Below are 14198 nucleotides of genomic sequence, written 5' to 3' on the forward strand. Positions count from 1 at the left end.
ATGGCTATCTCAAAAATTACATTCCAAGAGAACAATGTGCTTGCGTCAGATGATTGCATTTGGGTGAGCATTATTACAATACTACCCATCACATGACTATTGGAATGTCCCTTTTTTTTAAAGCATTGTACAAATATGAAGCTTTGTCATTTATCGACTTAGCCTTTGATGATAGCTAAGTGCCCTAAGCAAGAGAAACCATACAACATTACCAAAACATTCTCAAAGCTTTGAAGGACAATATTTCATAAGCACAGAACCAACAAAAAATTGTGCAGACAGACATAGAGTCGAGAGGACATTTCAGGTAGAAGACTTGGTTTTCCTAAACTTGCAGCCTTACATGCAATCTTTATTATAAAGAAGCAGAGCAGAAAAGTTGAAACCAAGGTTCTATGGGCCCTACAGGGTCTTAGGAAATTTGGAGAAGTCGCATATGAACTTGAACTACTGGCAAGTAGTAGGATCCATATTTTTCATGTGTCTTACTTAAAGGAAGCATTGGGACAGCAGACAAATGCCTCTTTTGAACTGCCACCGTTGGATGAAGAGGGAAAATTGATTCTAGAACTTAAAGGTATTGCCGATTGGAGGGAAAAGAAGCTGAGAAATAAGATTGTGCATATCTGATAAAATAAAAGGGATTGCCTATTGATGATGCTACATGAGAAAATGATGAGATAGTACAGCACCCCAATTTATGATTGCTAGCAGACGGGCAATCGTGGGAAGGGAGGATTGTAATGTCCCCTCTTAATTAAACTTTTATAAACATTTTGCTAAGTTTGATGCTAGTTTTGCACCTCCTATACTTAGCCAATTTTATTATGTGGGCCCTTCATCGCTTAAGTCCCTATTTTGTAGTCATTGTTGGGGCCATTTGATGAGATCATCAGTTTGATATTTTTCCTCTTCAAACTCAGCCTTTCTAGCCTGTTTGCACTAATCAATGGGGAGCACATTTTTGGAAGTTTCCAAGTTGTATTAACCAAGATAGAAACATCCAGAAATCTGCGTTTTGGAAATGCTAGACTTTGGCCTTAAAGAGTTGGACTGCAGACTTATCATTTATTCTGAAGCTTTGTTTATTTTTATTATCTCTGATTTTATCTCAAGGACGCAAACCCTGCAGATAGTCTTTCTGGATGACAAATCAGAAGGCAGCTCATAGTTCAGACAGTTTGAGGTGAAGGATTTGGTCTAGCAGAAACATCATAACAATCTGGGATCCTTTGTAGCATATATTGAAATCATTGTGAACAAAAATCAGTACCTGGGTTTACATGCAGCCACAACTATTAGTCGGAAGCAACAGACAGCAGTTGAAACTTCTAATACATACAATCTTCATCATTTGGTATGTAATCAACCATTTCAGCCTATAGGACAATAGTTAATGTTCAGAATTTCTGTAGTAATAAACAAATTTTGTAATTGAGAGTCTGTAATAAATGATGAAAATCTTGCTTTTATCAATTTGTTTGAAGAAATTATAGTATTCTTTGCAAGTAAGACCAGCTAGGGATCACTTAAACTAAGCTCAAAGGACATGTTACATTGTGGTGAAATGAATAAGAACTAGTAGAAGACCATCCAATAGGATTGAATGGTGGCCAAGAGGTGGGAGGCTTATTCTTGTTTGGAGATTGCTAGTTGGATTATTTGAAGAAGCCCTAGAGTTTCCAACAATGCAAGCTTAGTGAGAAGGATTGCATCAAAGAGTTTGATAGTGTAATGCTTGTAAAAGTACCATGGTGAAAACTTAGTGAGAGCACAATTATCATTTTTTTTTGTTAACCAATGCATGCCACAAGATGAGGATGTGCTACAGATAACAACTGTCATTGCCACATGTGATGCCACTCGATATTGACAATGTGCAGAAGGGATTTGTTGGTGAATGACAATGAAGAGTGTTAGGATAAATACAAAGGGAATATGGGTGGCACATGCCCCCATGCAACACAGATGTTGCAGCAGGAGAAGGATAGAAAGGGAGAAGATACCAATGAGCATGGTATGTAAAGAGTGTAACCACTATGGTAACCAATGCTCAACCAAAGATGCTAGATGACAGTGAAGCGAAAAGCTGAAAAGATACAAGCTACTCTAAGCATGAAGAAACCAAATGAAAAACTAAGTTGATGATTCTCCTTCTAGTTCAGGATTTGGGTACAACAGACTTTTTTTGCCCTAAATCCATGACTACCATTAAAATTTCTTTTATTACTGACATAGTTTTAGTTTACGTGCTTATTAAGTTGATATCATTCTAAAAATTCAATAGGTGACCTTCAAAATGAATTGAAGTAGATTGCTGTTCACTACTGTCATAGACTAAGGGCAATACATAGGCCAATTTTGACCTGACTAATATTATCAAGTTGTTGCAAGACACTTTCTAAAGCTATACAAAGAGTACACTTATGAACAAATCAGAAATACATACATACTGAACTCTCTGCCCTTGGGTACAACCTGGGTGCCTGGGCTCGCTGTTGGTCCTTTGTAGACGAACCCACAGAGAACCTAGGAAGAATCTAAGAAGAACCAGAAGCTGAACCATATGAGTACTAGGACCCAGGCTAAAATAGCAGAGCCCAGTAACTAATAACTTAAACATGATAAACTCACACATTCACCTACACCAAACAACTTAATAAAATAAGATCATTTCACCTAGTTTAACCATTTCAAGATGGATATAATGTAAGATAAGGTATAAAAATTTGTGCTCGTGTCACGACTACTTTTTATTAGTGGTTACAAATTAAGTGAACCATAATTTCATTGTCTAATTTAGCAAAATCTGTAATCTTCCCTTGTCTTATTTTAGACAAAGTAGTTAGACTGTTAGAGTGAGGGGGAGGTGGGCAAGGGCTCAAGAGAGAGATTATTTCAAGCAATTAGATCATATTGTTTCCAGTCAACCTTTTTATTTACTCTGTTACCCAAAAATCTAGGATTACTTATGAAATCGAGAACAAAAAATGCATAAGCTCAAAGGTAGTCAAATTAGGATTAAATTGCAACTTTAGAAAAAATCATGATCTTTACCTCTTACAAAAAGCTGGGTTTGCTTGCTAGACTATGGGATTTCTAGCCTAGTTACGATCTGATTGCAGGATGGTAGCTTTGGAAACAATTCATTGTCTTACTATAGGTGTCTAAGAAATTCCATGGTCTCTTGTACTGTGGGACATGATTTTGCAACTTTGTAGAACTATGAATTTTTTCTTAAGGCGTTTTTCTTGACTACTTTGTCAACAATTTTTTATCCAAAAATTCACACGGTTGTAGTATGTATATAGTTTTGAAGGCTGCTACATGTATGGCGAATGTTGTTACAGGTACACAATGATCTATTATAATTAAGCTTCAAGTTGCTATAAGTGTTCATTAGGCTGCAATGAGTGATGAGAAAGGTTCTGTGAGTGTTCACCCAAAATGCTAAAGTTCAATGAAAATACATTTTATGCTAAAATTATTATTTAGAGCAATTTGAAGCGTCCAGTAATTTATAACTTTACAATTATATTGTTTAATTTCTTAAATATCATTAAATTTATAAAGAGCTGAAGTTCAGATAACATATATTTCAGGAACATTGCACAATATACTGAAATATCAAAATAAATATGAATATCTGATTGTTGTGCTATCAGTGATCATGGAAATAAATGTTAGAAAATATCCACCTTATATGATGTTATAATAATGAGTATCTCATTTTTATATTATCAATGATCATGAAATAAATGTTTAAATATTTCCCTCATACCAAGTTGAGATGTCCCAACTCCCAAGTAGTCCCCCAAAACAGGAAACATCCCGGGGATGCCTAATATATCCTGAAATGTCTAAGGGATGTGAGGAAAAGTTTCCAAAAAAGGTGATGCTAAATGTACATCTCCTCTGACTGTCCAAAATATCTTGGGCACTCAGGATGGTTGTAGAGGCTAGGGGACATTTCCTCGTGGACCAGTTTCATATATGTTTGCATTCTGATTTCTAGTAAACAGACAATATTGTGTAGTCTATAATGATGTCAAATTCAAATTAATTAAATGTGGGGGAAGACCTGGAAATGGCACCCCCATTTGAATTGTCTAACATGAAACAACCCTTTGGATAAAAGTTATATTTGACGATTTCTAAAAGCTAGCTCTAATAACTGTATTACTTGCAGAGTCTTTATAGGTTATATCTCTTTAAAAGTAATTTTGTTCCAAAATGATGTATTCAGTAATAGGTGCTCAGGAAGATTGTTTGTATTATCTATAAAAGTGAGATCACTAAGTTTCCAGGATTATATGTAAGCATTAAGTTTTTCAAATTCTTATTTTGCAGATCAAACCACTGAACCATTCTAATAGTTTGCCACCTCCAGGTAAGAAAGGACGTACTTACATATGCAGCTGCATGATCTTTTTACGTCCCACATCTAGAGCGAAACTTGTTATGAAAAAATGGATAGAAGAACTTGAAACACAGCCCTGGTCACAAACTGTCAAGACAAATGACCAGCCTGCTTTCAATTGGGCATTAAATAAAACTGCTGACCAGGTATTACTCTATACCATTGCTTCAATCTTTACTGAATCTTGATTTTAGTAGTCATAAAGCCAAGGAATATTTTTTTTCCTTTATTTTTATTAGAAATATGGGCAGAGATAAAGAAAATGAATAATCTAAGACAAAATAAAACACATTTCATGTTCTTATTTTCAATCAATTCACATTACATATATTTAATATATAGGATTTACAAATCGTATTTTGTAGGAAACTCCATAAATGACATCCCTGAATATATTAAGTTGTTTTAACAACTTAATTACAAACAAACATTCCTACCACTTATATAATAATCTATAAACAATTTCTAAAAAAGCTAACAAATATTAAATTTTACTACCGCTCATAAATACTATGTGAGTTATTATTTTAGCTCACTTTACCTCACAACCATGTGAACACTTATCCTTAATACCCTCCCTTATTGTGAACATGGAGAGAAAATACATGACAACTTGATGACTACACACAGTAGTGTTGATGTGAGTTTTGTTCCACTGCAAAATGCATAATCAAACATTTAATGTTTCAGAATGAAACACTAAATGCTCAATCCTCTCTTGAATAAGGTCACTTCTTGTGCTAAGCTTGCGAAGTAAGATCATGGAATGACTTCAAGGTTCCTTTCAATTATGAATAGTTGCTCAAGAAAATGATGTGATTTTCTGGTAGTCACATAGGGGTTTTGCGCTATTTGTTCAAGACGTGTCAACTTACTTCAATGGTTCTGGCTTCACAATGTGCAATGGAAACACAATTTTTGATTTTCCAATTCGTGAACCTTCAACTTAAACTAAACCTCTACTTGTACATCTGTTTATGAATGGAAGGAAGTATGGATGAGTTTGGATTCTGCTAGATGTAATTTTGTTAGTGGCTCCACTCACCTAGTAAAAGCTTCGAAGATATACGTGAATGGTTTTCAATATATCTCCTCTTCAATCCCATCAATGGATGCAAACTAAAGATTGAACATTAAGTGAAGTTCAGTACAATCACTAGTTCCCCACTCATGGCACAGTTACAATCAGCAAGAGGCTAGTGACCTAGTTTATATTCAGGTCAAGCAAGTAAACATTCACAATTTCTTTCATCCAACTGAACTACTTCTAAACAACATGAAATGAAATCTACTCCAAGTGAGGATTGAAGAAACCATGCAAGACTCCAAAGCAAAATTAAGTGATCCACCATGATGACCAGCAATGAATCATCAATCACTTTGATAGCATTATAGCAACAATTTCAGCAAGTCTCTTTCTTAGCTAGCCTACCTCTTTTTGTAGCTTTTCAAACTAATGAATCTAATTGTTACAAATGAGGAGGCCTTGACCTTTTATAGGTGTTCAATTACAATTTACAATGAAGGGCCAAGATTTTTCCCTACAAATCCTAATTAGGGTTGCCACCTATCAACCAATTACATGAGGGCACCACTTTGTGAGCCAATAAGAAGATTATAATGCTTTTGAGAGGCAATGAGAAAAATTGCACATTTAGCTGTTAGTACCCGATACAGCCACGGTTTTATAAACTTGTAATTCATAGCCTCGAACCACTTTGAACCTCAGTTCAAAGTAATTCAAAGTGGTTCAATTGTTCAGTTGACTCATGTTGCAGGTTCAATGCAAGCGAAGTTCAGATTTTGGGTTCAAAATGCAGAAGTGTTAATCCAAGAAGGTTCAAAGCTTAGCTTCAGCCCATGATTTATGGTCAAAGCAGAAATTCAGACGTCATAGTGTGAAGATGTTCCTCAGTCAAAGAATGAAATAACATCATAGTGAATCTTCAAGTGAGTCAAAGGTTCAGTGAGTTTGATGTTTCAAAGGTTCAACAGTTCGAACTTCAAGTACAGAGTTTTTGAACCACTTCGAACTAAAGTTCGAAGCAGTTCAAAGCGGTTCAAAACAGTTCAATGTGCTCATGCAGGTTTGATGATCTATTCTGAGAGGTTCACATGTATGATTCAGTGGCTTGGTTCAAAAGTTCAAAGTGGTCCAAAGTGATTCAGAGATCAAGTTCAAATTTCAAGTTCGACGGTTCAATAGGTTCGATGGCATGACAGTTCAAAATCACAGTTTTGTATACCGATAAACAACGACTTGTAACTTTTCACCCAGGCATAATTTCACAAATCGCTCTGGTGAGAACATAAATGACTAGTCTAGCACCAGCATATTCGAAAGTGAAGAAGATCTAACGGTGCAATCACAAGTTTAGAAGAGTTCATCCCGCAGGTTCAAATGAGTTCGAATGGTTCAAACAAGTTCAACGGGTTTGATTGTTCTGGCAGTTTTATATACCTCCACTCAGTCTTCAATAACTTTTTACTCAGACATAATTTTCTCAATCGCTTCGATCAAGTTATGCAGAATTAGGATCTCTCCAACATATCCGAAAATGAAGGAAATCTAACGGTGGAATAATTAGTTATTGCCCCCGCACTGAGACCCATTTGACTGTCAAAACAAATCCGCCTAGCAGTTGATTTTTATTATTATTTTGGACTGATTTATTCATTTGCCACTTGTCCAAATATGCTAAAATGACATTTGATTTAGTGAAAAACCTTTAAAAGCTAAATGTCATAAAAATCAAACAAAATCTATCAAGGAAGGTGAAGAGAAACAGTTTCAAGAATCAGTTATGAAACTAAAAAGTCACAAGAAAAAAAAGTTAAATAAGCCAGCGATAGAATAAGCAAGGGTTCCACTTCTTTTCTGTAGGGGAGACTTTGGTGCTGCAGTACAGGAGAGTTTGGGGCTGAGAGTTTTTCTTTTTCCTTACAGGAGATTTTATGCTGCTGCAAAGGGGAGGGTAGAATGGTTAGAGTTTTAGATAGGTAGATATTGTAATGACAGTAATTGGTAGATATGATATGGGTATTTTAGTTTTTGCATGACTTTGTGCATACAGAATTTTAATATCTATATATGTATTATCTTGAATACAGTTTAGAAACTTTGTGTTCAGGCATGATTAATCAGTATTACTTTGTGAATCCTGGTTTATCAGTTCGAGATATTTGGTTACTGTCCTTTCTGCAAATTCACGGTGTCATCCATTCCTGTAGATTAGTTAAATGTCTTTTGGTTATTAGAAATAATCTATACCTCACGATCTAAGAATCTGTGAGAGACCCTTTCGTACTTTTAGGTAAAAGTGCAAAAGATTTAGATTCATTGAACATTTCATACGGGAGCTGTACCCGATAAAATTCAGAGGAAGGTTATCAACCCAGTGATAACTTGTCCAATTGTTGGTGCTAGTTTGTCCTTTCATTTGGGCATTCGGGGTCAGAATTGCATACATTTTTTCGAAGGACAATCTGTTCACTAACATTAGCATAATATGGTTGAATGTTTTTGTAATTAGAATTTTCTGATTAGTAGAAGGCAACTAGGTGCCACCTTAGCATCTTATCTTGTACTTGATCAATATTTGATGATGGTTGAATATCTCTAGATACTCAACATTGCTAAGCCTTCAATAGGGATGGCTTATTCCCAGATTGTTTCATCTTCTTGAATTGTTACGTCCAATTTTTGACTCAATTTAAAAATGTCCATATGTCGTTGAGGTTTCGCACAAAGCTTGTTGATAGGTAAAATTAGTTACAGTCATGTGAAATGGTAAGATGGTTAATCGTTATAATCTCTTATGAAGCTGGCATGCTATAATGATATTTTAATGCTATTTTGGAAAGTTGGTTATTTATCATGAATTCATGGGAATTGAAAAGGTAGTTAGTCGTTATGATTGTTTATGATTAATAACTTGTTATGGTAATATGATTTAATTGTGGAGAATCTCCTTGTACGGAGCACATCAAAGGGGTGGAAGCATTGTTAGAAAAAAATTGGGCACAGGGGCACCACCATCACTGGGCAAATAGGTATGAATCTTGAATCACCATGGCTAAGGGTAAACAACCAGGCAAGCAAGAGTGTATGTTGGACAATACCATGAGCTACTTGGTCAAGCATATAAAAATATATAGCTATCATTATCAAAATTCATATTCAGAACCATTACCTTTGTTGCTCTATGATGGCGTCTCCATTTTTCTTCATCATCATATATATTTATATATGTATATATATGTATGTATATATGTATGTATTTATAATTATAGATTTTTTCTTTTAACAACTCTTCAAAGGAGCCCTTTGATATTTGTTTTATAATTATAAATCTCTATGAGAGACGTCGAGTACATTTGACACCTCTTCTGTTTAAATCGGTGAATTCAAGAAAATCGAGGATCTTGTTTTTTTAAATTGCCACCTTGGGCTGCGACATTATATTTAAAACTTCTCACATTGTTGAGAACGATATTCAACCTTTCTTCCCTCTTGGCTTCCCTCTTGGCTTTCTTTACATTAAAAGATCGAGCTTCATCTATCTCACGGATTTTACATACCAGCTTCCTAACATATTTCTCTACAGTTCAGATGGCTTGAGCCACTCGATCAAGACTTTTTGAGTCTCACTGATCAGTGATCAGGTTATGTTTACTTCCATTGTTCTTATTCAAAAATCGATGCCAGTAATTATCCTGATAAATCTAAACCTGCCATTATTCCTCAATCATTTTATGTTTCAATGTTACAAGTGAAGTATAAGTACTCGGCTCATGTCTGCCTTTGTTGTTCTTTCTTCATGATTCAATGCCAATTGTTTAGCGTAAAAAATGAGTCGGAATGCACAAGTGTGACCCTCGTAATGAATAGTTCTACGTACGTTTGTGAAACATCTTATTTCATGACTTTTGAATCACAAGAACGGCTTAATGCCAGAGTTGTTTTATCTCATGTTTTCAGCTTAGAGTCTACAATGTATTGCTAATGGAGGAATTCCATGCTTAGCAGAATGATCAATCACTAAGGATTCACCTTGGTCGAAAGGACCAATGAAAGAGGGTGAAGAGGTGGAGGAGATCCGTGCAAAAGGAAGAATATAAATCAAAACTATCATACATGGTAAAATATATAATTAAACTCTAAGAACGTCCAAGTAAGCTCATGTTTTCCAATTCATATACCTTGTTGTCAAGTCGAGCAATGGTGGAATTAAGTACTGGGATGCTTAGTGGATGGACAAGGTATTCCATGTCTATTTCGGGTAGGTAGGGCCTTTCTCAAATGAGATTATGTGGGAATATTTTAAGGGTCTGTGGTTGGGAGGTTAAGCCCTTGGCAATGTTTCCTTCTCCACAAGATGCCAAGACATGCACCAGACAAAGATGAGTTATGCATTCAAACATTTGTTGGTAACAGGTATTTTACTTTTATGATGTTTTTGCAAGTAGAAGATATGATGGATTGATTTATATAATTGAATCAGTTAATTCTTTTGATGAAAACAATTTTTCTTGTCGATATAATTGGTAACCAGTTAGATTGGTTGATCTTCCAATTGAACATGAAATATATTTATATGCAAGAGATAGGTTTATCTGATGGATTGTTATTTTTGTCTTTCATTTATGTGAATTATGAAAATAAACATATCTTCTAACTCTATGTTATTGCCATAGTTAGCAATAGAAAGAAAGGGAATGATACAGTAGTATTTGATGCTTTAAATGATACAATGGTATTTGATGCCCTAAACGATACAATGGTATTTGACACCCTAAATGATAGTGGTATTTGATGCCCTAAATGATACAATGGTATTTGTCATTACAATCAAGTGGTATAGCTATTTGTTCCCCAAGTAGTATGTATGGACTAACATGGGTTTTGCAGAAGCATCCCTAGATGGATTTCGGTTTTGAATTTTATCGTATGGAGATTTTAAATTCCTAGTTAAATTCATTGATGGTGTTTTCAATTGTTAGTTCTGAAATTTCCTTTTAACTGATTGTAACCATTAATCTCATTCACATGAACATAACTGATATAACTGTCTTTTTATGAATATGAAGTAATAACTGTATTTCATTGATATGCTAGTTTTATATATTAATAATAGAGAAACCAAAAAAAGAGAAATACACAATACAAAGATACCTCAGGAGGCGACCTCACACCGAACGTATCAACGTACCACCAAAGTTTACATAATATCAGCTAATACAGAGTTCTAAATACATCGCAAGAACAAAGGATACAATAAAGAACAGCAGAAGAAGGCAAAACTAGTGCATTAGGTGTGAGTATGACTGAGCCCATGTGGTCCACCTTTTTGGGCCTTCCATCCAAACAATACCCATTCTGTCCTGAATCTGATCAAGCATAAGGATCTTATGAGAAGCCTTCTTATTCTTTTTTATCTCCTAGTTAAGCTTCTTGACCACAACTTCAAAGGCATCAAGGTTGTCAATGGTCCTGCTCCACTCGTATCCGGTCTTTATCTCAAATGTCGAATGGCCAACTTTAAGGAATCTTTTGAGCTTCTCAGGATCTATCATCAAGGTGACCATAACCTGGGAAGAGATTTTAAAATAAGTGAGTCTTCGAAAAGACTCAATAAGGGTTCTAGCATTATTTTGATACCTGTCTTCATTTCTGATTTTCCAAATCAGCCATAAGATGTTAGATGAAAAAATATTCCAATAAGAATTAGCCTCCTTGTTTAAACCAGAAATATAACCCGTGATAATTTCAAGTATAGAAATATCATTCGGATAAGATATGCCAAAAAGTGTCCAAATTTCTTTAGCAATACTACAATTGAAGAGAATATGTCTACCAGTATCCGGCATCTTGCAAATATTACAGAATTCCATACCATTATGGTCTTTTCTAAGAGGCGGCCTATCCAACATCACAAGCCATTTGAAACAGTTGATTTTGGGGTCAACAGGGTTCTTCCAAAGAATTTTAAAGAATTTCTTCCAATCATTATCATCCAGGTCAGTATACCAAAGGTTATTGACATGACTGATAATGCTGTTATTATAGGACAGAACATTGTAGATGTTCTTGGCCTTAATGCTAGTAATCAAAGTACCATCAGGCCACTTCATATCAAGAAATCTGTGGGAGTCAACATTGCAAACAGTGGGCAGATCCTTGCAAGCTTTAATAATCATATTATAAGTCTTCTTTTGGGAAAGGGGAATGTTGTAATCAACTTTGAGAGTTTCCCAACTTATAAACCTATCATGTTCATATAGTTGTAAGTTGAGAAATTCCCAGGCCAGTTGTTAGTTAAGACCCGGAAAAGTTGGTTGTTACACGAACTTTCATCATCTTTTACTCTTGGAAATTTAAGTATTGTTATGAGTTCAACTTGCAGATTGAACCTCTTGAAATGATGAGGTCTTCATGTAGCTTGGCTTGCAAATTTGTTTTGTCTCCTTTTTCTATGCCTTCTTGGGTTCTTTCTGGATCTTGACTTGAATTTTCCTTTGATAACCTTGATGTTGAATTCCATTCTCACTTGAAGCCTCGAGCTTGAGCTTGAAGTTTTGGGTTTGAGCTTGCTTGATGTCTTGAGCTTCCTGTTAATAGTTTTCATTGTTAATATTGTTTATGTTTCTATCCATATGCAATTGTGTCTCAGCTGTCTGCACGTGTACAAGTTTGCTATGCTGGCATATAGTCTAGATTGTCTGCTTGTGTGTGGACATGTGACAGCAAGAGTAATATATGAGAGTTCTACTATTGCTCTTGAAAGTTTTGTTTTATAATTAGTCTGGTTGTCAGTATTAGGTGGCTGCAACACTTCAAATATGACGATGAACTCCTGCGAGTTTCATGTGTTCCCTGGAAGAAATGTTCAGATATGTTAATCTGCCAGTACCATCGTTGGCGATTGATGCTAAGTTTCTTAATACAGTTGGGAATGTAATATTGTATGCCTTTTGAATTTGATTATTTCTACCAAAGTCTTTTGGTAACTGTAGCACATAATTTGTGCAGCTGGAAATATGAAACATATGTGACAGAATGATAACAAAGATTCTTGTAACCTGCGATTTTGAAAAATCAACTAACATTCAATTTTTTGAAACTATCGACATGTGCGATGACAAATGCATGGGAGTTGAATGGTATTTAAAATGGAATACGCCTCTGCCTGCTCACGTGGGTACCCAAACTATTCTGTCCAAAGTTCTTATTGATTATCTTAGATCTATCATTTTTTTAGAAAAACAATAGAAGTTGTGTGATTAGGTAAGGTAAATTGTCATAATCTTTGACATTCCGAAGATAAAAACAGTGCTCGATGACAGGTGGGCGATGTACACTGTTTTGGCATTGTAGAAATTTGGTACCATGATTACGTGTTTAGTGCCGTGTTTTAATAATGGTGTTTCATTTTTCTTGGTGGACAATGACAGGTAACTAAAGTAGTGCAGTGGAAGGTGTCTAAATTGTGTAACGATAGATAACCAGTGGTGCGTAAAGGTGTTTTTGGCATTATATTAGTTTTGAATTTGATTATTTCTACCAAAGATTTTTTGGTAATGTAACGTTCTGCCAAGGAACCCAAAATAAATTAACCTAAAATGTCACGAAGTTTGCCAAACATTAAAAATAAAAATTAAAACAATAAAAGATACTATAGTGGAAACAATAACTCACATACAAACAAACAATCCATAAACAAATTACATCTCTTAAGGGTTCCATGAAATTGAATCACATACATAAGTTTTATTAAGACTAAATCTGATACATAACAAAATCCACATCATAGAATAACCATAAGTACGAATCAAATGAAATATATACAATTATATAAGATGCCACATGGCATAACCCAAATGCATAATCATCCTCTATACAAGTCACAGGGTATGAAAAGCTAAAAGAATATACATCATGAATGAATACAACATCTCATGAGATCTCCACTAATCAAGTACAGTACAACAGAATATAACCATTGAACATAAACACAAGAACGGAGGAATAAAACCATTGCACAAGTACATCCAACAATGACATTCAACTGTCGGATCTCTATGGTATAAGAAACACTACCACTCGACCTTGTGGAATCTAAATGGCTCACTCCCACTGTGCTAAGGAGATAATCTCAAGTCCTATACAGATAACAATCCAACAGTCATAACCATCATCTAGGTTAAGGAAATCCTGATAGCAATCTATCTCAAAGGCACCAAGACACAAGTAACATCTAATCCCAAAGGCAACAAAGATATGTAGGAAATCTAATATGTAAGTGGGCAAGTGTCATCACATGAGCCAACTCTAGGGTTACCCGGGCAACCTCTCTGGACTTCGGCCTCCTAGTGACTCTATGCGGTATCCATATCCTCTTGGACCCTTACAAGAATTCCCCTCTTGAAACCCTTTCTAGAAATTTGCTCTTCCAAATTTGTGTGGAGAAATGAGCTCTAATTTTTTAATAAAGAGATTTCTCTTTTAGGGTTTCCGTTTTTACAAATACGCAAAGTCTTTTCTTTATTATTTTAATTTATTTTAATTTCATGTGCAAACTTTTTGCATTTTATTAAAAAAAAACTATATTTAATTTATTCTCTCTTGCTTTTATTAAATAACAAGACGTATTTAAAAGTATATTTATTGATGTATTTGGAGGTATGTTTATTAATTTAACTAATAATAATATTTAGAGTTCATTATTAAAATAAAATTCCTAAATTAATTAGTATTAAATTAAATAAATATAATTAC

At 34.8% G+C, this 14198-nt stretch overlaps 1 protein-coding gene across 1 annotated transcript in view; it reads left to right on the forward strand.

Annotated features, from left to right (window-relative positions):
* Positions 1-14198, forward strand: part of LOC149529156 (UDP-D-xylose:L-fucose alpha-1,3-D-xylosyltransferase MGP4-like) — a 54287-nt gene that overhangs the window by 11869 nt on the left and 28220 nt on the right. The window contains exon 3 of the mRNA XM_089809732.1: positions 4351-4566. Coding sequence (XP_089665858.1) covers positions 4351-4566 — 216 coding nt within the window. The remainder of the gene's footprint in view (positions 1-4350; positions 4567-14198) is intronic.

Source organism: Cupressus sempervirens, chromosome 11 (genome assembly GCF_028749045.1).
Source record: "Cupressus sempervirens isolate cs-2001-9-10 chromosome 11, ASM2874904v1, whole genome shotgun sequence".
Classification (NCBI taxonomy): Eukaryota; Viridiplantae; Streptophyta; class Pinopsida; order Cupressales; family Cupressaceae; genus Cupressus; species Cupressus sempervirens.